Here is a 27302-nt window from a genome sequence, read left to right as displayed (position 1 = left end):
TTAACGATGTATTTGACATTCGTACACAATAAAACTCTCACTTTCCACTTAAATATGTAACTTCCTGTAAGTCTCTCATACAGCTGAATGTCAGAAACAAATTGAGTTATAGTTAAAAGGAAGTTGCCTTAGAACCCATAACTTTTCTTAACATTAATCAGAAAATAAGGCTTGCCTATAGCAAGTGTACACCCAGAGTTTTCAGTTCTTTTTCCACTATCCTTGTTTTAATAATAATAGTCAATGACACAATAAGCACAGAGCTGCACATAAACTTCACGGTTCTTCCTTACACACTCACTAAAACATCTATGGGTGGACAAACAGGTACTTGTAAGTGCCGTTCATCCAACATGTCTACTTTCTTTCCATGATCAATTTTAAACCTGCTCACACAAACATGTGACATGCAGTGGGTAGGATTCTATCATCCTACACTCATATCCAGAATATCGTGTGTTCAAGACAGTAGAAGGCTGAGTGGTTCTATAATTAACACAGAACTTCTCGAATCACTACATATCAACCCCCCCCCCCCTCAAATCGAACACGTGATATTTTATATACAATCATAATGCAAATAATATCACTCACAATAACATTTCATACCTTAACAGTATACTTTTCTTACATATGTTTACATATATATCTTTTCTTACAATAACAATTCTCTGACCTCTCTTGAACAATCTTTCCCTTATTGTTTCTCTACTCTTTTCTTATTTTAGTTTGTTATTAAGACTCATGTCTTTTAGTCAGTCAGCTTTACTAATATTTAGGAGTTGTGAGGACTCTTTTTCTATTCTTTATTTCCTCCTCCACCTCCTCCTCCCCCTCCCCCTCATCCTCCTCCTCCTACTTCTTTTTCTTCTTCTTCTTTTTTTCAAATTGTAAACTTCAGGTGTTTATGACACATGACCACATGAGTAATCTATTTTCTATTCTTATCTTGTGTACTACCTTTCTCCTAGTATGTACTATTTCCATTATTTGTAGCTTGGAGGAACTCTGGACAAAATGAAAGTGTTCTTTTGACATGCATTTATTTCCATGAAACATAATAATGCTAGTTGTTCATAGAATTCACACTTCCAAGAATAATCCCTATAAAATTTGTGACTTTTGTCATGATGCTGTTCCTTTCTCCTAGGATCAGCACTTATTCCGTGCTTGTGGGTTGACTTATGAGAGCACTTCCTCTTTCCATTGTGGTAGGTATGCCCCTTACAAAAGTCCCTATTTTTTAGGCCACAGATCATCCTATCTCAACATAGGTATGCCTGCCCTTTATGCTTAGTGAATGCCGGGTATGCCCCCCTTGTCCTTTTTGAGTAGGCTGCAGGGTTCATTACCCTAGTATACATTTCTGTGTATACCATGATTATGTATCTTCTGCTCAAGATATAAATCTATTTTAAACTTCACATTCATTCTTTAACCTATTATTTACTCTCTAGAGTCCTCCTCTATTTATCAACTTCTATATTTTCAATGGATACTATGGCTGCATACACTATTTATGTCCCACTATCCTTCAATTCGTCAGAGTACTTATTACACTGACATTCCTTAGTGATCAATATGACTAATTCTACTCCTACTTTCATTTACTTTCTTTGCTCATGCCTCTTTCTTATGTATCCATTACTCGTGACTACTTTATAGTTGTTCATTATGTAGTGTTTTTGTTCCATTAACTTATATGCTTTTGTCTATCATTGCGCATGAGTTTATTGTGCTTATTCTAATCTCTGTTTGGAACTGTCACTGTTGTTTGTTTATGTGCACCTCTTCTTGCGTACATTTGATGTAGAACTGTCATAGCTTCCTATATATGGGCGCATAGTTCCATAAGTACACACATTTTCCCCTACAACACCTGGTGGTTCTCACAGCATGACAGGCTTTGTCTTATGTAATTTAATGTTTGTGTAGAAGTGTATATTTGTGTCTATGTGGATGTGTGTTCGTGTAGTCTTGATTTTTTGGCCTTCTTATCTAAGGAAAGAGGGAAAAAATAGACAGGTCCTCAAATGAGAAGTAAGAAAGAAAGAAATATATATGGGTGCTAGGGTCAAAAAAGAGAAAGAAGGTAGCCCCAAAGACAGAAAACCCTTCCCATCCCCCTTCCCTAGGATCCCTGCCCATCAGGTTTTTGAGTGAGACACTGGAGTAAGTTTGGTGCTAAACCGTCTCTTGCAGAAAACCAAAAAATCAGACTACACGAACACACATCCACATAGACACAAATATACACTTCTACACAAACATTGAATTACATACGACAAAGCCTGTCATGCTGTGAGAATCACCAGGTGTTGTAGGGGAAAATGCGTGTGTACATATGGAACTATGTGCCCATATATAGGAAGCTATGAAAGTTCTACATCAAATGTACGCAAGAAGAGTTGCACATAAACAAAGAATGGTCTTGTCCCACCTTCACCCTTTGAAGTCCCCAAAGGAAATCCTAGCAACCCTAAGGAAATGGCAAATTATGAAAAATCAGGCACACTTGTTTGTGAGGTTTGTTTGAAAGGTGTGATGTGTGTTTTGTGTTACTCATGATTTATCTGTTCTTGTAAATCATGCTTTTAGCTACAATATCCACCCCTTTCCAGATTTATACAAACCCTCCCAAATCTATCACATCTCATAAAAGGTATAAAATACTGTATACAAAATAGAAAATCTATACACTATGGTGTAACAATTGTTCAGCCAGTCACATCTTAATATATTTTCCACAAATATAATACTCTATTTAGTTTATTTCGTCTAGATAGTACTTTTTTCTGTGATTCTCTTAAGTTGTTCTCTATTTCGTAGTCATATCCAGTTTTCTAGGGAATAAGATTACAGAATAGCTTTAGATTTTAAAGGAATTTGATGCAGGAAACTATTTGGGAAAAACAATGAAAACAACTCGGAATCTGACAGTCATTACTCTGCCCATTAACTTAGAATGTTAATGTGCCTGGGGGATATACAACTTTACATCCTTCACATTGTATTTCCCCTTCTTTTCTTTTCTTTCTTTTAAATGCCAATCGAAATATTTCCTTATAGTACCTCAAATATTATTATAATATTTTGGGTCCCATAGATCTGATATTAACTTTTCTTGAGCACTGGTATACCAGTACTTCTCTTTAAACTTCTTTTGAAAGTCTCCCCAAGAGGAAAAATTCTCAATATTTACTGTTCCCTGTTCTGAGGCTTCCCATAAAAGGTACCCGACAGCAAATTTGATCTTCTTGGGATCTTCCTGATTTTTTGGTGCTTAAATTGTCTCCACAGGTCGTCCATATACGTCCTGGTATCACTAAGTTCAGAAGAAGGAATAGGTGATACGTATCAGGATGTTATTCTCTCGGTAACCTTTCAATCTGTTATTTCTCAAAATTGTTCCTCCAAATTAATTACATTTATAAAATCCAAGTTAGCTATTTTCATTTTGAAATTTCTTTCTACATTATCTACCCGTGTATTGACCAATTTTCAATTGAATGATTGACATTAATTCATTCTGCTTATCTACATTCCCTTTCAAAGTATTCACTCCCTGCCTTACATCATTATACTTAATATTATACATGTTTTTAAAAGAGCCTCACTTTTCTGTATGTTCTGATTCTACATTATTACATTTGTTCTCAATGTTAAGTTTTGATAAATCTTGAAAAGTGTAATTCTGTTTCTGACTAAAGTCAGTAAACATATGAGTTATATGAGTGGTCAAAGAATTTGTCAACTAATTGTTTAAATCTACTTTTAAATTCTCTACTTTATTACTTATAGCGTCGAACTCAAGTCCTCAAAGCACCCATGCCTTTTCACAGATTACTAAATTCTTTGCTTTGAGAGTCAACTTTGGTGTTTAACAAACCTAAATTTGTTGTTTGAATATTTAGAGTTTCACTTTGAGCATTTAAAGCTTGTTGTTGTTGTTGTTGTTGTTGTTGTTGTCTTCAGTCCTGAGACTGGTTTGATGCAGCTCTCCATGCTACTCTATCCTGTGCAAGCTGCTTTATCTCCCAGTACCTACTGCAACCTACATCCTTTTGAATCTGCTTAGTGTATTCATCTCTTGGTCTCCCTCTACGATTTTTACCCTCCACGCTGCCCTCCAATGCTAAATTTGTGATCCCTTGATGCCTCAAAACATGTCCTACCAACCGATCCCTTCTTCTAGTCAAGTTGTGCCACAAACTTCTCTTCTCCCCAATCCTATTCAATACCTCCTCATTAGTTACGTGATCTATCCACCTTATCTTTAGTATTCTTCTGTAGCACCACATTTTGAAAGCTTCTATTCTCTTCTTGTCCAAACTAGTTATCGTCCATGTTTCACTTCCATACATGGCTACACTCCAAACAAATACTTTCAGAAACGACTTCCTGATACATAAATCTATATTCGATGTTAACAAATTTCTTTTCTTCAGAAACGCTTTCCTTGCCATTGCCAGTCTACATTTTATATCCTCTCTACTTCGACCATCATCAGTTATTTTACTTCCTAAATAGCAAAACTCCTTTACTACTTTAAGTGTCTCATTTCCTAATCTAATTCCCTCAGCATCACCCGATTTAATTTGACTACATTCCATTATCCTCGTTTTGCTTTTGTTGATGTTCATCTTATATCCTCCTTTCAAGACACTGTCCATTCCGTTCAACTGCTCTTCCAAGTCCTTTGCCGTCTCTGACAGAATTACAATGTCATCGGCGAACCTCAAAGTTTTTATTTCTTCTCCATGAATTTTAATACCTACTCCAAATTTTTCTTTTGTTTCCTTTACTGCTTGCTCAATATACAGATTGAATAACATTGGGGAGAGGCTACAACCCTGTCTCACTCCTTTCCCAACCACTGCTTCCCTTTCATGCCCCTCGACTCTTATGACTGCCATCTGGTTTCTGTACAAATTGTAAATAGCCTTTTGCTCCCTGTATTTTACCCCTGCCACCTTTAGAATTTGAAAGAGAGTATTCCAGTCAACATTGTCAAAAGCTTTCTCTAAGTCTACAAAAGTTAGAAACGTAGGTTTGCCATTCCTCAGTCTTTCTTCTAAGATAAGTCGTAAGGTTAGTATTGCCTCACGTGTTCCAACATTCCTACGGAATCCAAACTGATCCTCCCCGAGGTCCGCATCTACCAGTTTTGCCATTCGTCTGTAAAGAATTCGTGTTAGTATTTTGCAGCTGTGACTTATTAAACTGATAGTTCGATAATTTTCACATCTGTCAGCACCTGCTTTCTTTGGGATTGGAATTATTATATTCTTCTTGAAGTCTGAAGGTATTTCACCTCTCTCATACATCTTGCTCACCAGCTGGTAGAGTTTTGTCATGACTGGCTCTCCCAAGGCCGTCAGTAGTTCTAATGGAATGTTGTCTACTCCGGGGGCCTTGTTTCGACTCAGGTCTTTCAGTGCTCTGTCAAACTCTTCACGCAGTATCTTACCTCCCATTTCGTCTTCATCTACATCCTCTTCCATTTCCATAATATTGTCCTCAAGTACATCGCCCTTGTATAAACCTTCCATATACTCCTTCCACCTTTCTGCCTTCCCTTCTTTGCTTAGAACTGGGTTGCCATCTGAGCTCTTGATATTCATACACGTGGTTCTCTTCTCTCCAAAGGTCTCTCTAATTTTCCTGTGTGCAGTATCTATCTTACCCCTAGAGAGATAATCTTCTACATCCTTACATTTGTCCTCTAGCCATCCCTGTTTAGCCATTTTGCACTTCCTGTCGATCTCATTTTTCAGACGTTTGTATTCCTTTTTGCCTGCTTCATTTACTGCATTTTTATATTTTCTCCTTTCATCAATTAAATTCAATATTTCTTCTGTTACCCAAGGAGTTCTACTAGCCCTCGTCTTTTTACCTACTTTATCCTCTGCTGCCTTCATTACTTCATCCCTCAGAGCTACCCATTCTTCTTCAACTGTGTTTCTTTCCCCCATTGCTGCCAATTGTTCCCTTATGCTCACCTTGAAACTCTGTACAACCTCTGGTTCTTTCAGCTTATCCAGATCCCATGTCCTTAAATTCCCACCTTTTTGCAGTTTCTTCAGTTTTAACCTACAGGTCATAACCAATAGATTGTGGTCAGAGTCCACATCTGCCCCTGGAAATGCCCTACAATTTAAAACCTGATTCCTAAATCTCTGTCTTACCATTATATAATCTATCTGATACCTTTTAGTATCTCCAGGATTCTTCCATGTATACAACCTTCTTTTATGATTCTTGAACCAAGTGTTAGCTATGATTAAGTTATGCTCTGTGCAAAATTCTACCAGACGGCTTCCTCTTTCATTTCTTAGCCCCAATCCATAATCACCTACTATGTTTCCTTCTCTCCCTTGTCCTACTGACGAATTCCAGTCACCCGTGACTATTAAATTTTCGTCTCCCTTCACTACCTGAATAATTTCTTTTATCTCATCATACATTTCATCAATTTCTTCATCATCTGCAGAGCTAGTTGGCATATAAACTTGTACTACTGTAGTAGGCATGGGCTTTGTGTCTATCTTGGCCACAATAATGCGTTCACTATGCTGTTTGTAGTAGCTTACCTACTCCTCCATTACCCCTATTTGATTTTGTGTTTATAACCCTGTAGTCACCTGACCAAAAGTCTTGTTCCTCCTGCCACCGAACTTCACTAATTCCCACTATATCTAACTTTAACCTATCCATTTCCCTTTTTAAATTTTCTAACCTACCTGCCCGATTAAGGGATCTAACATTCCACGCTCCGATCCGTAGAATGCCAGTTTTCTTTCTCCTGATAACGACGTCCTCCTGAGTAGTCCCCGCCCGGAGATCCGAATGGGGGACTATTTTACCTCCGGAATATTTTACCCAAGAGGACGTCATCATCATTTAATCACACAGTAAAGCTGCATGTCCTCGGGATAAATTACGGCTGTAGTTTCCCCTTACTTTCAGCCGTTCGCAGTACCAGCACAGCAAGGCCGTTTTGGTTAATGTTGCAAGGCCAGATCAGTCAATCATCCAGACTGTTGCCCCTGCAACTACTGAAAAGGCTGCTGCCCCTCTTCAGGAACCACATGTTTGTCTGGCCTCTCAACAGATACCCCTCCGTTGTGGTTGCACCTACAGTACGGCCATCTGTATCGCTGAGGCACGCAAGCCTCCCCACCAACGGCAAGGTCCATGGTTCATGGGGGGATTTAAAGCTTGACTCTGGATATTTAATTGAGAACTTAATGAGGTTAACTTAAGACTCTGTGAGCTTTGATTAAGTTTATCAACTCAGCCCATTCAGGCACTTCTTTATTAATTTTCATGGCCATAGCTGGGTCTTAAGTTTCCCCAACCTGTTCTATATTTTCCATACTCTTACATGCCTTAGCTCTTAAAAGCATTGAAAACTAACTTTAAATATGATATTTACACAGTAAAAGTTCACTCAACAGTATCTTGTACCACTTCGTACTAAAGTAAACAAGTTTTGTTTCACACTAACCCAGCATAGAATTCGCATTGTGTAGGTGAGCAGATGTGGAGGCAGGTCAGCACTGCGAACAGCAGCTTGTGCCGGCAGCATCAGATATATGTTGTTTTCCTCGCCTGCGTCCCCGCAATGTGTGTTGAGCTGTATACTTCCCACACTGGATTTACTTGGTTGAAGTGTTCTATGCATATTTCTTCTTAGACAAATACGTCGAAACCTTCTTTGCTGTTTTATCATTGTGAATTATTCATTTCTTCACTGTTTTTCCATTTAAATTTTGCTCCATTGGGTACTTGATCATATTCCGTTTTCTTGGAGTATTCCCTTGTCTTATTATGTTTGGTTGCTTTGGCAACACGTAACAGCTTCTTCTCTAATTTTTCACTTAAAATTCCTGTTTACTCAGTACTTTCACGTAGGTCACCACATTCTAACGTGTTAATGCGTAAGTGTGAATCTGGGTTATATCTGCTTATTCCCCCAAACCACCTTCCCCTTCTTTATGAGATGACTTACTTGGAACTTGCAGCCACACTTCTTTACTGGCTAGCCGGCTGCTGGAAACTCTCTTGACTTCTTCTCCATTGAATAGTGCTAGGTACAGGAATTTTTAGACTCATTCTACTTATGAAATAAGTAGACATACAAACTTTACTTTTTGTCAATTAGCGATGTATTTGACTTTCATACACAATAAAACTCTTACTTTCCACGTAAACATGTAACTCCCTGTAAGTCTATCATACAGTCAGAAACAAATTGAGTTACATTTAGAAGAAAGTTGGCTTAGATACCATAACTTTTCTTAACATGAATCAGAAAATAAGGCATGACTATAGCAAGCTTACGTCAAGAGTTTTCAAGAGTTCTTTTTCAACTGTCCGTGTTTTAATAACAACAGTCAATGACACAATAAGCACAGAGCTGCATATGAGCTCCATGATTCTCCCTTACACACTCTCTAAAACGTTCGTCCAACAAATCTACTTTCTTTCCATGACTGATTTTAAATCTGCATGCACAAACATGTGATGCACAGTAGATAGGATTCTACCATCCCACACTCATATCCAGAATATCGTGTGTTGAAGATGGTAGAAGGCGTAATAACGCCCTCTGCCACTGTTGTTGCCAAAGCCACCTTGCAACAACAGTGCGCAGACCTGTGCACGTAATATGTGTACTTTTGCTGTGAATGCGTTGTAATCGTGTGCAGACTATAGCTGAGGCCATTGTGCTGCTGCTTTGCACAAAGACCATGCTGATCTGGGCAAGCAAAACAAAAACTTGCTTCCACCTGCGCGAACCATAAAACGGGATAATTGGATCAAAAAGGTGGTCTCGATACAGTGCATTGTTCAGAGATCTCCTGAGCTCAATAGAAAAATATGGCTATAGTTCAGTTCCTTCAGCTCAAGGATCACTTTGGGCTCACCACATGTTGGGATCGGTGTAATTAAAACTGATCAACATAATAATTCTGATTAATCCAACACCAAAGGTTTTAGCTTGACAGGAAACTCTTTATTCAATGAGAACAGGAAGCTAATTAATTGTAAACCAGAGTGACAATACAGAACAAAAAAACATAAAAAACATGGAACATAAAAAACAAGGAATAAACATTGTGCATGGATAATGCACAAGCACATTCAAAAAATAAAAAAGTAGTGCCCCTGGCAGCCGAGTACAGAAGTCTTTGACAGTAATGATACACTGTTACACGCGAAATGCAGCACCTCTGGCGACTAGTGTAGAACTACCTTGACAGCAGTGATTTCGTTGTTACATAATGCAACATTGCACTTTCACACTCTTTTGTGCATTAGCATGTAGCAGCTGTTGTGTCAGACTCTATTATGCTGTGAATTCTATTCAACTCAAGAATTCCTAGAACCTAATCATTAAGATACTTGTTTTTTCTTAGTGTTAAAGAAAATCTTTTAGTTCTTCAATAAGGTAGTTATTTTCTGTGTATGTAATTGATTATTGTATAAATCGTGACACCATTATAAAATTTGAGAAAGCCAGTTGTTTTAATAATCTGTAAGATGAATAAAGAGTCTGATTCCAACAGGATTCACTCTCATTTTTCAGTCAGTAACTGTTTTTTTAAAAAAAAATGGTTTTTGCTATGGTTGGAAACTAAGGGAAAAATCATCACTTATTAAAAAGGGTAGATTTGGAGCAGCAGATAATGGACTAGAAGAGATTGATTAGCAGCTGAGCTTTGGAACAAAATGATTGCTCAGAGTGCTGTGGACACAGGATTCTTCTGGTGAAGGTATTGGTTTTGCTTAGTGGAAACTAAGGAAAACTGTGGAAAAGTTATTAATTGGTTTTTATGAATAGGTGTGCTCTGAACTTTGAAAAAACACGGAACACGCAATCTTCGGCTGCAAGGAGTACAGTTACTTCAATAAATATAACATATCAACAGAAGTCAGTAGCCAGGGTAGAGCATACCGATTTTTTGGGTGTACATATAGCTGAGAATCTTAATTGAAAAATAAATATATTTGGATCTCCTAAAGCAACTAAGTTCAGCAACTTTTGCAATCAGAATAATTGCAAATTTTGAGGATATAGAAATTAATAAGCTAACATACTTTGCCTATCTCCACTCTCTGAAGTCATACGGAATAATATTTTGGGGTAACTCGACACTTAGGCAAAAAGTATTCACTGCTAAAAAGAAAGTGGTTAGAATAAAATGTGGGGTTCATAGTCACACATGTTAGTAGGCATGTGTTTAAAAGGTTACTAATTCTTACAGTGGCCTCACAGTGCATTTACTCAGTAATGAATTTTATTCTCAACAACATGGACCAGTTAAAAAACAATAGTGACATTTATGATTATAATACCAGAAGAAAGAAAGACTTACACTGCCCGTTACTTAACCTATTTTTGGCACAGAAAGGGGCAAAATACACTGCTGTAAAACTTTTCATAAATTACCAGATGTAATAAAATGTCTGACGACAGCTGTAATAGTTCCAAAAATAAATTGAAATCATATCTCCTTTACAGCTATTCTGTACCATAGATGAATTCTTGAATAGGAATGAATAAATCTGTAGATACACTATATTAATTTTATGCCATTAAAGGGAATGGGGTAGGTAATTAAAAAGCTCATATATAAAAAATAAAAGCACCTTGATTCATGTGTGCATTTCTTATCCACTTGACACACTCCACATCACAACAATTACCGTGAGATTTATCAATGGAACACATAATGATCTAAGTGACTAACCAGTATGAAATGTAACAATATTGTGAAAAGCAAAGTCATTACTCACCAAAACATAAGAAAAATTTGGAGTATAAGTGACTAACCAGTATGAAATGTAACAATATTGTGAAAAGCAAAGTCATAACTCACCAAAACATAAGAAAAATTTGGAGTAGGTATTAAAATTCATGGAGAAGAAATAAAAACTTTGAGGTTCGCCGATGGCATTTAATTCTGTCAGAGACAGCAAAGGACTTGGAAGAGCAGTTGAATGGAATGGACAGTGTCTTGAAAGGAGGATATAAGATGAACATCAACAAAAGCAAAACGAGGCTAGTGGAATGTAGTCAAATTAAATCGGGTGATGCTGAGGGAATTAGATTAGGAAATGAGACACTTAAAGTAGCAAAGGAGTTTTGGGATTTAGGGAGTAAAATAATTGATGATGGTCGAAGTAGAGAGGATATAAAATGTAGACTGGCAATGACAAGGAAAGCGTTTCTGAAGAAGAGAAATTTGTTAACATCGAGTATAAATTTAAGTGTCAGGAAGTCATTTCTGAAAGTATTTGTATGGAGTGTAGCCATGTATGGAAGTGAAACATGGATGATAAATAGTTTGGACAAGAAGAGAATAGAAGCTTTCGAAAAGTGGTGCTACAGAAGAATGCTGAAGATTAAATGGGTAGATCACATAACTAATGAGGAAGTATTGAATAGAATTGGGGAGAAGAGGTGTTTGTGGCACAACTTGACAAAAAGAAGGGATCAGTTGGTAGGACATGTTTTGAGGCATCAAGGGATCACAAATTTAGCATTGGAGTGCAGTGTGGAGGGTAAAACTCATAGAAGGAGACCAAGAGATGAATACATTAAGCAGATTCAGAAGGATGTAGGTTGCAGTAAGTACTGGGAGATGAAGAAGCTTGCACAGGATAGAGTAGCATGGAGAGCTGCATCAAACCAGTTTCAGGACTGAAGACCACAACAACACATACTCACAATATAGCAGAGATCCAGAGTCACAGATAGGCACAACAAAAAGACTGTCACAAACTTTTTGTTGTGCCTGTCTGCGACTCAGCACTCTGCTATATGATTAGTAGCAACTTTCCTTTTCAGAATATTGTAACTTACCAGTATAAAATATACTGTGAAAATACAATCCTAGATATTAAAATTGCAACCCCAGGAAAAGTGACAAATAACTAAAAATTACTTCATGTGTGCATGCTGTATAGTGTGATAATTTAATTCATAGGTTATTTTGTGCTATGCAGGGTGCAAAATTTAGTGCATAGAAGAGCCATCTCTCGAGCAACAGTGGCTCTACCCTGCAGCATATAAAGTCAAGCTATACTTAGATAACATCATTTCATGTTACTTCACCTCTGTGCTAGTGTGTGGTTGTGTACCCGATTGCACCCCACACCATCACACTAATTGCTGGTTCTGTATGATGATGCTGATTGCAAGCTGGGAATGTTCATTCTTCTCCAAACCTTGATACATCGCCGTGACCTTATACCTTGAATACATCCATAATGATGTCCCATGGTGGCTGTCTTTGGTCTTCCAGATGTCACTGCACTATTTATGTGGATATTATCTTGCTGCAGACAAGCTCCTTTCTTGACACAAGGTACGTGACCTGGCTGTACACTCCTGCATTGATAAGTCTAAAAAATGTGTGTTCCCTCAGTTGCTAGTCAGGTGAGGCTGCGGAGATTCTGCTTGGCATCGAGTGTGGGCCTTCTGAAGCCACCAGTTCCATATTCACATGACAGCTGTGAGCTCCCAAGCAATGGAAGCAACAATATCATGCAGTGATAAACTGTAGTCTCAACGGACTGCTATCCTGCCTCTGTCAAATTCTGACACGTTTGTTGCCATTTCTGCTTCTTACATCATAAATAACACAATCTTTTCACAAGTGACCAACATTCAAATGGGCGAGTTCTGAATGAGGAACCTATTGTTTAACCTTTTTTCATATACATAATGTAAACAGCATTACTTCTATCTATTTTGTGTGCTTGTGACAAAATGCTTATCATTTGCTTTCTGATGTGAATTTGACATATTTTGCATGCTATCTTTACGATGTTCCAATTTTAATTGCCAGTAGTGTAGTATAGAGGAAAGGAAGAGGATCCAGAGTGAGATTAACAGAGCTACAAAAGTACCAGTTGAAGTGTGAGGAGGTTTGTCAAACTGAAAAATATGTTGAAATGATAATTGTCACTCATGCAAATGAAAAGGGCTGGTGTTGAGGAGAAGATCCAGATGCATGCTGTGAATCAGTCATTATAGTAAACTGCACTGCACTGAGCAGCTTGCTTCTCAGCTGAGTTGTAATTTGGCCAGAGTCCTACCTCAACCAACCACATACTGCAAATTTGTAAATGTTGCAATATCAATGCCTCATTGGTGTCACAGCTCTGTTGAAAGGTCTTGTCTTACCTGCAGCTATTTGTGCTTCACAGTTGAAGGAATCCAACAGTGCTGCTAGCTGTCAGTGACCTCCTTATGCCATTTTGACTATAATGCTAGTTACTTCCTCTGTTGCTAATATCTCTTTTCTCTGTGAATGTCTGGATCTGAACTTCAACTAAATCTGGGCCAATGTGATCAACCCTCATGTAAATATATGTATTCCATCGTGGGCTTTCAACATGATGTTTAATGACTAAATCATTTTACAAGTGGTTGCCATTTTTAACAGAGATAACACAAATAAATTTTATTGTTCAGTCACCATCTTTTACTGCATCAGTTCTGTTGGGCAGTTACCTTATTGTTATTAGTATAGTTGGTGCATGCTACTGTGAGCATCCAGGACTGATACCAATATGTCAGTATATTGTTGTTGTGGTTTTCAGTCCTGAGACTGGTTTGATGCAGCTCTCCGTGCTACTCTATCCTGCGCAAGATTCTTCATCTCCCAGTACCTACTGCAACCTACGTCCTTCTGAATCTGCTTACTGTATTCATCTCTTGGTCTCCCTCTACGATTTTTACCCTCCACAGTGCCCTCCAATACTAAATTGGTGATCCCTTGATGCCTCAGAACATGTCCTACCAACCGATCCCTTCTTCTGGTCAAGTTGTGCCACAAACCTCTCTTCTCCCCAATCCTATTCAATACTTCCTCATTAGTTATGTGATCTACCCATTTAATCTTCAGCATTCTTCTGTAGCACCACATTTCGAAAGCTTCTATTCTCTTCTTGTCCAAACTAGTTATCGTCCATGTTTCACTTCCATACATGGCTACACTCCATACAAATACTTTCAGAAATGACTTCCTGACACTTAAATCTGTACTCGATGTTAACAAATTTCTCTTTTTCAGAAACCCTTTCCTTGCCATTGCCAGTCTACATTTTATATCCTCTCTACTTCGACCATCATCAGTTATTTTGCTCCCCAAATAGCAAAATTCCTTTACTACTTAAGGTGTCTCATTTCCTAATCTAATAACCCTCAACATCACCCGACTTAATTCGACTACATTCCATTATCCTCGTTTTGCTTTTGTTGATGTTCATCTTATATCCTCCTTTCAACACACTATCCATTCTGTTCAACTGCTCTTCCAAGTCCTTTGCTGTCTCTGACAGAATTACGATGTCATCGGCGAACCTCAAAGTTTTTATTTCTTCTCCATGGATTTTAATACCTACTCCAAATTTTTCTTTTGTTTCCTTTACTGCTTGCTCAATGTACAGATTGAATAACATCGGGGAGAGACTACAACCCTATCTCACTCCCTTCCCAAGCACTGCTTCCCTTTCATGCCCCTCGACTCTTATAACTGCCATCTGGTTTCTGTACAAATTGTAAATATCCTTTCGCTCCCTGTATTTTACCCCTGCCACCTTCAGAATTTGAAGGAGAGTATTCCAGTCAACATTGTCAAAAGCTTTCTCTAAGTCTACAAATGCTAGAAACGTAGGTTTGCCTTTCTTTAATCTTTCTTCTAAGATAAGTCGTAGGGTCGGTATTGCCTCACGTGTTCCAACATTTCTACGGAAGCCAAACTGATCTTCCCTGAGGTCAGCTTCTACTAGTTTTTCCATTCGTCTGTAAAGAATTCATGTTAGTATTTTGCAGCTGTGACTTATTAAACTGATAGTTCGGTAATTTTCACATCTGTCAGCACCTCCTTTCTTTGGGATTGGAATTATTATATTCTTCTTGAAGTCTGAGGGTATTTCGCCTGTCTCATACATCTTGCTCACCAGATGGTAGAGTTTTGTAAGGACTGGCTCTCCCGAGGCCGTCAGTAGTTCCAATGGAATGTTGTCTACTCCGGGGGCCTTGTTTCGACTCAGGTCTTTCAGTGCTCTGTCAAACTCTACACGCAGTATCGTATCTCCCATTTCATCTTCATCTACATCCTCTTCCATTTCCATAATATTGTCCTGAAATATATCGCCCTTCCACCTTTCTGCTTTATCTTATTTGCTTAGAACAGGGTTTCCGTCCGAGCTCTTGATGTTCATACAAGTGGTTCTCCTATCTCCAAAGGTCTCTTTAATTTTCCTGTAGGCAGTATCTATCTCACCCCTACTGAGATAAGCCTCTACATCCTTACATTTGTCCTCTAGCCATACCTGCTTAGCCATTTTGCACTTCCTGTCGATCTCATTTTTGAGACGTTTGTATTCCTTTTTGCCTGCTTCATTTACTGCATTTTTGTATTTTCTCCTTTCATCAATTAAGTTCAATATTTATTCTGTTACCCAAGGAGTTCTACTAGCCCTTGTCTTTTTACCTACTTGATCCTCTGCTGCCTTCACTACTTCATCCCTCAAAGCTACCCATTCTTCTTCTACTGTATTTCTTTCCCCCATTCCTGTCAATTGCTCCCTTATGCTCTCCCTGAAACTCTGTACAACCTCTGGTTCTTTCAGTTTATCCAAGTCCCATCTTCTTAAATTCCCACCTTTTTGCAGTTTCTTCAGTTTTAATCTACAGGTCATAACCAATAGATTGTGGTCGGAGACCACATCTGCCCCTGGAAATGTCTTACAATTTAAAACCTGGTTCCTAAATCTCTGTCTTACCATTATATAATCTATCTGATACCTTTTAGTATCTCCAGGATTCTTCCATGTATACAACCTTCTTTTATGATTCTTGAACCAAGTGTTACCTATGATTATGTTGTGCTCTGTGCAAAATTCTACCAGGCAGCTTCCTCTTTCATTTCTTTGCCCCAGTCCATATTCACCTACTACGTTTCCTTCTCTCCCTTTCCCTACTACCAAATTGCAGTCACCCATGACTATTAAATTTTCATCTCCCTTCACTATCTGAATAATTTCTTTTATTTGATCATACATTTCTTCCATTTCTTCGTCATCTGCAGAGCTAGTTGGCATATAAACTTGTACTATGGTAGTAGGTGTGGGCTTTGTATCTATCTTTGCCACAATAATGCTTTCACTATGCTGTTTGTAGTAGCTTACCCGCATTCCTATTTTCCTATTCATTATTAAAGCTACTCCTGCATTACCCCTATTTGATTTTGTGTTTATAACCCTGTAGTCACCTGACCAGAAGTCTTGTTCTTCCTGCCACCAAACTTCACTAATTCCCACTATATCTAACTTTAACCTATCCATTTCCCTTTTTAAATTTTCTAACCTACCTGCCCGATTAAGGGATCTGACATTCCACGCTCCGATCCGTAGAATGCCAGTTTTCTTTCTCCTGATAACGACATTCTCTTGAGTAGTCCCCGCCCGGAGATCCGAATGGGGGACTATTTTACCTCCAGGATATTTTACCCAAGAGGACGCCATCATCATTTAATCATACAGTAAAGCTGCATGCCCTCGGGAAAGATTACGGCCGTAGTTTCCCCTTGCTTTGAGCCGTTCGCAGTACCAGCACAGCAAGGCTGTTTTGGTTAGTGTTACAAGGCCAGATCAGTCAATCATCCAGACTGTTGCCCCTGCAACTACTGAAAAGGCTGCTGCCCCTCTTCAGGAACCACACGTTTGTCTGGCCTCTCAACAGATACCCCTCCGTTGTGGTTGCACCTACGGTACGGCTATCTGTATCGCTGAGGCACGCAAGCCTCCCCACCAACGGCAAGGTCCATGGTTCATGAGGGGAGGATGTCAGTATAGTCTGCAGTAATTACATGGAACTGCACTTTAAAAATATCTGTAATGTAAAGTGTTAGTGCGTTCCATCCACGGATTCAGTTGCCCAGCAATCACCTATATAACAAAAGCATGTGTGTGTGTTTGTGTGTGTGTGTGTGTGTGTGTGTGTGTGTGTGTGTGTGTGTGTGTGTGTGTGCATTTGTTTATTTGTTTTAATTTCTTACTTCCTTTCTTTTCAAACACACTTGCTTCATCCCAAAATACTCAACAGTCTTTCACTCTCTTACTGTCTCTTCTGTAAATTTCTTCTTTTGAATCGTCTGAACTGTAAGGACAAATAATCATGCTTCACAACAGTATCTGTTAGTAACAAGTATAGTAAAGCAGCTTTGTGATATCTACAGAGACCTTCATTGAAGACTTTTGCATTATTAAAGTTCGGATGTTTTAATTAGGATGTAGCTGCTAGTATAGGGATTATATCCACAAACACCCATCCAGCTGAATGTTGCTTGTTTATAAAAGTTCACACTATTTTACTGATTACATTTATTTTCTTAACAGACCATATTGGAAGCCATTCTCCCATGCTACCTACAGCACATACAGTTGCCCAGCTACAAGAAAGAAGGAAAAACTGAAAAAGAAATAATCCATCAGTTGGCTGTCGCCATGCGAACTCTTGTAAATAATTGTGAAGCATTGGCAAAGTACGTATATTTCCTTTTGCAGGCATTAAATCACATAATAGTATTTACTCTAAAATAAAATGTTTTCCAGCTTATGTTTTTGTTTACAATGATACACTGATTTAACTGTTACAGAAACTACAATGGCCCACAGCGTGCAAGTCCAGAGCATAAAGGGTCCAGTCAGAGAAATTACAGCCGAGGACCATATTCCCCAGGATATGATTTTGAAGATGAATCACAGTCCAAATATTTGAGTGACCATAGCCGCAATAAGATGACATATGAGAGGGATCTTGAAGATTCAGAGGTAATTTTGGATCCAGGAAATCTAGTTACATGTTGCACATGTTTAACTTAATGTATGCTAACTAAAATTTTATGACAAACTTCTCTGGTGGTAGAAGACACAGTATAAACATAAGGTAATAAACCTGTTTTGTACTTAGTACGGCAGATTTGTTTTATACCACCAAAACTTTAGTGACTTGTTTCGGCATAGCGTCATCATCATCTGGCAGACTTTACAGCTCAAAGTGGTATAAACCACATGCTAATGGTTGCAGTCTGTCTCATATATATGTGTAGTATTGTAGAAGCAAGTGAGCAGTTTCCTTGAGCAATTATGGATACTGCATCACAGACTTCATCAGCAGTGAATTCCTCCATAGACAAATACAGGGATTGTTTTGAGTTGTGGACATGTTTTGCACTTCCTCTCGTAACTTTGTAGAAACAACTAGAAAAAATAAAGATAAAAAATTATATAGCCTAATTATTGGCATGTATAAATACTGTTTGTTCAAATAAAAGTATACTTCTCCTCTGAAAGGACTATCTTAAACCTATAAAATTGTTTATTAATAGGAAAGTCCTTCAAGGTCATTTCAAACCAGCTTTCACGTGAGCTTTTTAATTTCTTTTAACTTTGTTATAAAATTTGATTCCCCTGTAATAGGGGCTGTTGTCTGCACTTTTCGTATTCTGTCCGTCCAAATGATAACCATAGTTCTTTCTAGTATTGTAAATGTGCACGACGCTACAAAGACTACTGTACTGCTTGTATTTCAAAACTAATTGAATGGTTTTATAATCACGTACAGATGTCAGTGTTACTATATTCTAACTTTTGAAAATTCCTTTGCAAGACTCACTGTAAGTTAGCTCACATGTGAGCCTTATTGATGTTTTTTGAAAAATGAATACTGTTTACTCATACACACTTGGGAGCAGCACACCCCAATACTCCAGTTCCATATGTAAGGCATGGATACACTAAAGCATAGTAGATAATACTCATTTTCTCATAGTCAAGAACCTGCGGCATTGTCCTTGTTGCAGAAAATGGTTTTCCTAATTTTTGGCATAAGAAATCAGTAAATCAGTATGATACTCACAAGAGAGATGCTCATCTATCATTATGCCAAGGAAAGCCATTATACCACCCAGTTTTTTTTCTGTACCGTAGCCAACATATTCGTTCATGTAACAAATGAAGTGCAGTTTGATAGGTGGTATCTGAAAAAGAATGCTGGATCTGTAGCTGCTATAAATCAGATTTATTTATTTGAAAGAGCAAACAAAACTCACCATTTTCTTCAGGAGGTGTTGATGTTTAAGTGCGAAACACAATATTGGGCCTATGACCCCATCCTTCTAGCTCTACATACGATTTCTCAATCAATTAAATTAACCATCACCTACTCATACATTTACTCATCAACTTTGTTAAGGACACAAACAGCAACATCTGCCTTACTCCAACCATTTTGAGAATGTACAGGTCTTTTGATGTCTACTGTTGCACAAGTCCTTTTCTTTTCAGATATCTTGATCAACCTATGATTAATTTGGTGCATTGTTGTGACTAAGAATAGTACAGTTTCTCACCAGTCTCTGCAGAAATTTCACCATTCTTGTTGTGAGTTTTCACACACTTGCTGTTCTGCACTGTGACTTTCTGTGACTGTACTCCACAAATGCTGGCATGGAAAACAAAAGCACAGTATCCGAACATAACTTCAATGTTCACTGATAACAATACATGTGAAAACAATGTTACCAACCCTAATAAATAAAAATAACAGGCTTTTCAAGTCTGGCATTCTTTTTGAAACACCCTGTATTTCTGAAGATTTACAATTTTAAAGTCTTAACATCACTAAGAAATCTTATCAAGACCCTATTTTTTCAGGTAGTGCTCTTGCATTTGGGAGGATGACAGTTCAAACCCACATCTGGCCAATCCTGATTTAGGTTTTCCATGATTTCCCTAAACTGCTTCAGGCAAATACTGAGATGATTCCATTGAAAGGACACACTGACTTCCTCCCCATCCTTCCCCAATACGATGGGACCAGTAACCTTGCTGTTTGGTCCTCTCCCCAAAATCAACCAATCAGTCAACCAACACAATTTATGTAAATAAGTTATTTAAAACTTTTTTGAATGATTATGTTTTATTCCATGAACCGGTTTTTGAACCTTTTCAGGTTCATCTTCAGATTGTTTCTGGAAGTTACATCGTTATTGGAACCAGTTCAGAGAATAAAGCATGATCATTCAAAAAAGTGACTGGTTGCAGTTTTATATAACTTATTTACATTCAATTATCAGTCACGATTGTAAAATATCTGTAATGGATAAGCATAACAACACAATATACTTTCCTGGCATCTGTCTGAAGTTGCTTCTACTTCTGCAAGTCACTTTTCTTGCATCCTCCATACCAAGAAATTATCAGTCTGGTTACAAATTTTGTTTGATACCCCTTATCTTAATTCTTGTGTTAATAATTGTTGGTTTCAGGTTGTCTTGTTGAAATCTACAAGTTTGGTTTTGCATGATCAATGTTTATAGAAACCATGTTGCGTGGCATGGAGGAAGTGGTCCTGTTCAAAAAACCTCTTTATGTATAAGCTCATAATATGTTCTAGGATTCTACAACTGATGAACATCAATAAGATAGGATGATAGTTTTGTGGATCACTTCAGCTACCATTCTTGTAGATAGGTGTGACATGGGCATTTTTTTTTCAATCACTGGGCACAGCCTTTCATTCAAGGTATCTACAGTACATTATAGTTAAAATGTAAGCTAGCATAGCTGCAAATTCTGTATAGATCTGAGAGGGCTCCTACTGAGCCCTAGAACCTTGTTTCATTTTAGTGGTTTTAAATGTCTCTTAATACCATTGGTGCTTCTGTCTGTATCACGTATCTTTACAGTGGTGTGAGAATTAATCTTGGGCAGTACTTCTGTATCTTCTTTAGTAAAGGAACATTTGGAAACATAGTTGGTCATTTCTGAATTTGATCTGCTATCCTAATTTCAGTTCCTGTGTTGTCCATGAGTGTCAGGACTCTAACTAGTGCCACTGACATCTATTATGCTGTAATGGCAGTTTTCTTAGAAGTTTCTTTACAGATACTGTATACTGTGGAGGGTCTATCTCATCACTAACCGTTCAACTAGGTACGCATCTTTCCAGTAAATGGTCGACTCTTCTTTTGAACTTGGAACCACAGTGTTTCTACATGCTCTATCCCATGTGTAAATGTGTGAGCTCCTCTTTGAGATATGGTATGACTGCCTCTTTATCTGCTTACTGTACATGTACACCCTTCTACTTGTTTCAGTTTGTGCTTTAGTAATCGTATTAGCTACAGCTGCTTCATGGTCACCAATACTAGTTTCAGTATGTATATCATCAGAGAGGTCAGCTTTATCTGTTGGCAATGGGTCTAACATATTTTCATTATGACTGGACTTCTAAACAAATTATTTTAAGTAGTTTTAAGAGAAGGCATTTAGTAATGTTTCACAGGATAGTTTGTAAGGCCTACCACTTACAAAACTGTAGTTTTTCCAGTTGATTTTTGGATGACTAAAGTCACCTTCAGTGACGGTAGTATAACTGAGAAACATTCGTGCTAATGAATGGAGATTTTTTCCTAGTTTCTGGTTATATCTTGGGGTAAGCCAAGTGGTCAATAGAAAGAACCAGTTACAAGATTATTCTCATCCTTGATCTTGCCCAAACAACCTTGCATGCAGCTTCAGTTTCTATCTTGGTGGGTCTGAGTTTCTTGCCAACTGTGACAAACACGCCACTTATATTTCTCATATTTTTTAAAATATATACTCAGCTTCTCACCAAAAATCTCACATTTGTCTATTTTAGGTCTTAGCTGGCTCTCTGTATCTAGTATTACATGAGCTCCGTTGCTTTTTAGCATCACCTCAAGCTCAAACTTCAAACATCGCTCTGCCTTCATCATGTTGAGTAAAGCCTCCAGTCATACACACAGGGTGCACAGGGTGATCCTTTCCAGCCTCTGGAGTGATTTCCCTAAATTCTATGATTATTTGCCATATGTTTGAATAGCAGATGATTAATGGACTTGAAAATTTTTTGTTTGCTCCCCATAAAACTGACCATCACAGCATACTTCTCAACAGGTGGAATGTGTCTCACTGCCTCAGTTTCAATTTCAGTGGAATACAACAGCTCAGACTTGTTGTTTTGTGGGATAGGTGGAAAACACTGGGCTCACACTGCTCCCTGCTTCCCCTGTACATGGACCACCGTCCTACTGATGTCATACCCTTTGAAACAGCTTCCAATTGCTTAACAGCAGTCAGATTGATTTCCAGCTAGTTGCAGATAGCAACTAACTCTTCCTGTGCCCAAGAACAGCATTCATAATGAGACTGCAGTCTAACTGGTGCAATGTTTATCTGAATGCTAAACAAGTAACTTATATTGTGCTCAGTGATAGTGTTTTAATTTCAGTATCTGTTGGACTGTTAGAATTGCAGTTACCATCTAAAAACCGAAGCTATAACACCCAAGAAATGAAAGAAATCTATGATTTCCTGTAACTAACTTTGTGTACTGAACTTTTGTTGAGGTTTTGCTCATTAACAGACTTATCGAACAGTGCTGAATATAATGCTAATATATGACACATGTTGATAATATGCACTGACTGCTGTTGAGGTGGAAAACTAAATGGAACACAGGATTTTAGCTATAATATGTGTAAAACTTAACATTATAGCGCTGCTGTTGAATTCGTAAGAGCAAAGTTTATGCTACAATCCTAAAGTCTCAAAACACTAACTTTGAAGAAACAGATCAAAGATTGAAAAAATGTGGAATATTGTACTAATCACATGAGTAATTACACTGTAATAATTTTTTAAAAATATATTACTCCCAAAAATGACAGTATAAACAATTGTAATTCACAATTTACTATGAAGTACATTATGCATAACCCTCCTAAGCATCCAAAAATTTTCAAAAAATATATCTTTTAGCAAGTAAATGCATAATGAAGTTATGAAAATCCTGTTTCTAATTGGTGATACCATTGTCATAAATTTCTAAGAAGTGCAAATTGGTTTACAATTAACAATATGGTATGAATTTTGTGTTTCACTCCAAATTTTTGGAAAACCTACAGTACCAGTAAAACTGTCACGTCTGTCTGTTTCTCTGTTTGATTGTTCTAATCTCCAAAACTAGTACATAAATTTTAATGGAGTTTTCACTGGTAGTTTGAGCATACCTCGAGGCAAACATATAGTCTTTATTTCATCAAAATCAGATCACAGAAAAAATAGATATCAAGAATTAAAGTTTCATCTAAACTGTCATGTCTGTCTGTTTAAAGATGCAAATTCTCAAAACTGCTACACAAATTTTTATGGGGGTTTCATGGGTAACTTGAATGTAATTTTTGACAAAATGCAGGATTTATTTCATCAAAATCAGAACAGGGAAGAAAAAGATATTGTGATTTAAAATTTTAATCTGTAATGGTCTGCTCAGCTTAATATCTTGGATGCAAAATCATCATTGTGTAGTACACTATAGAGCCTATAGATGGCATTATTAGTTTGATAATACACCAAAAAATCAATAGATGTTCTTGTTAGAGGTTTTCAACTCAGTGAAAGAAGTGGTTTTGGTAGTTTATGCCAATGACAAAATTAAGTGCTGCAGTTTTTATGAGTAGATACTAACAGTGAATTTACTTGAGTATGATATGTGGATTTACTGATTTTGCTTTCTGTATTAAAAACTTAATGACATTGCCTTGGTAGGAAAAATGTTTGCTTTGTGGTTTGAGTGCCTACTCACTACATTTTTATTTATCTTTATTTATGAATAAAATGTCTAGAAAGTAGTTGACTCTTTCTGAATACACCAGTACAGCTAGAGTACTGAGAACTATGTAGTCTCAGGAATCCAGTTAAGATTGTGAGGTGGGACTTGCTGTGGCTCAAGAACATTGGCTTTAACTCACTTTTTGGAAAACTCTTCTGAAAGCAAGATGGAATGTAACTCTGGTCAGGAGTGTCATTCTTTATCTCCCTCCTCAAAATCTTTCACTCACAGAGGATTCAAGTTACTTCTCTCCAATGTAACACAACAGAAGTAAAAATTTTGGTGGGAAGTGGCACAGTCAAGCAAGTTTTTATACCCCAAATTCCACTCATTCATAATTACTTTCGATTTTGCCTTAAACATATACCCTTCCCGGTGAGTTTATGTTATGCCAGGATCATAAACAAAGCACAAGGCCAGACACTGCATTTAGTGGGCATGGACCTTAGTGTCAGTTGGCTTTTGCTCAGCCAACTCTGTGTGGCGCTCTCCCATGTTAGTGAAGCAAACAAGTCCTTCATTCATGTCCACAATCATATTACTTCAGACATTGTATACAATGAAGCTTTATAAGGCAAAAATAAATTCTGCATGTATGAAGTCTTGGGCACAGCTATAAATAAATTCCTGGGCAATACCAAGTTTCTCAGCTAGTACATAATGTATCATGATACACACAATCCTTAACACAGTCGTTGAAAGTTTATAGCAAAATAGCATGAACAGTAAAATATTAGAATCTAGAATTTCAGATCAGCTATATTTGACACATGCAATCACACACAAAGGGAAATTTGGGAATCAACTTAAATATGTAACTAAATGTGCAAAATGCATAGGTTTTTCACTTAGCTTTAATTTGTCACATCTCCTACACTAACATTCCGAAGATGAACTTAGTGGCATCCCTTTGTCACACCCAAAATAACGTAAATTATAGGGCACCAACAAAGCATGTCTTCTCCATTGCCACTGAGGGTACAGTAAAGAGTGTTGTCACTGTATCATATAACGTGAATTTCAAGTATTAATTATGAACTAAAATGGTTGCATTTCACCTTGGGCCCATTGACCACTGATATTAAACTTTAGTTACAACTCTAAAACTAATGATTTTTTGGTATAATCTATTGCCTCCTTTTGGTGAGTAATGCACACACACACACACACACACACACACACACACACACACACACGCTCCAGTTCTTGTAAAAGTATTTCTAAATACTCTGTAGATTGGACCAAAGTTTGATAGTCATTTTGAAGTTTATTTCTTTATTTTCATTTTTGAGTAATAGTAGTCAGTCACACGTAACCAACTTTTTAGTTTCATTGCTGTCTGTGAGGATTAATCCCAGTTGTTCTGTTCTTCTATTTTAAATTCTTAATTTTCAGTGTCACCAAACAATAATGGTATATGTGTAAAATTATCATTTGTGAATAATTTCTAGTAGCATATCTCAATTTGTGGATTTTTTTTGTTTTGTTTTACCCAGATACTTGCTGGATTTAATAAAATAATTATTTTTTAAAAAGTGACATCAGTTACCACATTATTATTATAAAAATCAAACAATGGAAAATCCAGGATGGAATGTAAATATATATGAGAAGGAAAGTGGCTACTCACCATGTAGCGGAGATGCTGAGTCACAGATGGGTACAACGAAAAGACTCTCACAATTAAAGCGTTCAGCCATTAAGGCCTTCGTAAACAATACACACACACACACACACACACACACACACTCAAACAAATGCAACTCATACACACGACTGCAATCTCAGGCAACTGAAACCACATTGCGGTTTGTGAGAGTCTTTTTGTTGTGCCTATCTGCAATTCAGCATCTCTGCTATATGGTGAGTAGCAACTTTTCTTCTCATATATTGTTCATATTATAAAAAGATATGCTTAACAGAGCTGTGCCTTTTATAAGTCTACCTGCAAAAATATTGAGTGAATAACTGTCAACATTTTGGGATATACCCAATTTTATGGACTATAAGATACATTTTTCCCTTCAAAAAAACTTGTTTCCAAAATTCAGGTGCACCTTACACTCAAAATTGGTTTAAAATTCATGCCTGTCTTAAAAATGGCCATATTTTGATGGCATGGGAAACATTTCTCTATCTGGCTACATTGGATTCAGCTGTCAGCAGCAGTGCACTGATGTGATGACCAGGAGTTGCAGGAGTTCATGAGCTTGCTAACACTGTCTCCCTCCCACCTTCCATCACAAACCAGTACACTGCCTAGCTTGTGATGTGTCATTGCTGTCTACAATGCTAGTGTACTTTAACTGAAAGTGATTTGTGTTATCAGAAATAGTATTGTCATTTTCCCAAATAGTCACCACCATTTGTTATGCAATTTTGACCATTATGTATCAGAGCCTGCATGATGCACTTGTAAAAATTGGAACCAGCTGAGGTTAACCACTTTCTTACAGCTTTGACAACAGCATCTGAGTCTTGAAAATGTTTGCCACATAGTCCATCTCTCAGAGGCTCAAAGAGATGGAAGTCTGAAGACATTAAAATGGGAATGTACTGTGGATGTGGAAAGAAAATGCAGCTACATTTTGCAATAAGTGGCATGGTCACAAAACTGGTGTTGGGCCTGGTATTATCAAGTTGGTCTTCTTCTGTGGCCTTACCATGGAAATTTGGGCTTTCAGCTTAGTCAGCGTCATCTTGTAGCATGCTGAATTGACAGTTTCTCCAAGCTCCAGGACTTCCAAATGAACCACATCACGGCTATCTCAGAAGACTGTGCACATCACTTTGCCTGCAGACGGCTGTCTCTTGAATTCCTTCTTTGATGGAGAATTCACACGTCACCATTCCATAGACTGACTTTTAGAATCCAGCTCGTTGTGGTGACACCACATGTCATCTCCAGTGACAATGATATTCAGAAAATTGTCATCTTCAGCTTCATATTGGTCCAGTGTGTCCTGACAAATTTCAATTTGATATGTTTCTTGTTCTTCTGTAAGCATCTGTGATACCTGTGATAGCCATCTCATTTAACTTTGCAATAACCAAAATGTTCCAGCATTGTTTCCAAGGCATTACAGTTGAAGTCCAGCTTTGCACACAATTCTCTTGTTGTTATCTGCCAATCAGCATGGATGAGTTGATCAAGATGGTCTTCATTGTGAGGTATGACAGCTGTGCAGGGTCAACTGGGCTGTGGCTTGTCATGCACACCATTTTCAACACCTTGAGAATGCTATACCATTGCCTCATATTGCTCATGTACAATGTATTGTCTACATACACCATTAGCGAATGTCGATGGATTTAAATTAGCGCAATTTCTTCAACAATGAGGAATTCAATCTCACATCACTGTTTTATACACACATCCATATCAGACTACATTTTGGAACACTTCTCTGCAGGCACCAACTGCAAATGAAAGATGAAGGTTCAAGCATTAGCACTACACCAACAACATCTGGTGCAAACATCCAAAGCCACCGCAAAAAAGTAGGAGGCATTACTTTTGGGATGACCCTCATATATTTTCCTTACATTGTTGATATTCCAGCCTGGAGTTTCC

At 37.7% G+C, this 27302-nt stretch overlaps 1 protein-coding gene across 4 annotated transcripts in view; it reads left to right on the top strand.

Moving 5' to 3' along the window:
• The window catches only part of LOC126278568 (protein unc-80 homolog), a 953735-nt gene that overhangs the window by 734480 nt on the left and 191953 nt on the right, over positions 1-27302 (top strand). For all 4 annotated transcript variants that reach the window (XM_049978772.1, XM_049978771.1, XM_049978773.1 and 1 more), the window contains 2 exons: positions 17425-17570; positions 17685-17859. In XM_049978772.1, coding sequence (XP_049834729.1) covers positions 17425-17570; positions 17685-17859 — 321 coding nt within the window. The remainder of the gene's footprint in view (positions 1-17424; positions 17571-17684; positions 17860-27302) is intronic.

This window comes from Schistocerca gregaria, chromosome 6, assembly GCF_023897955.1.
Source record: "Schistocerca gregaria isolate iqSchGreg1 chromosome 6, iqSchGreg1.2, whole genome shotgun sequence".
NCBI lineage: Eukaryota > Metazoa > Arthropoda > Insecta > Orthoptera > Acrididae > Schistocerca > Schistocerca gregaria.
Note: the sequence above shows the minus strand (reverse complement) of the source record. Positions and strands in the feature narration are given on the sequence as shown.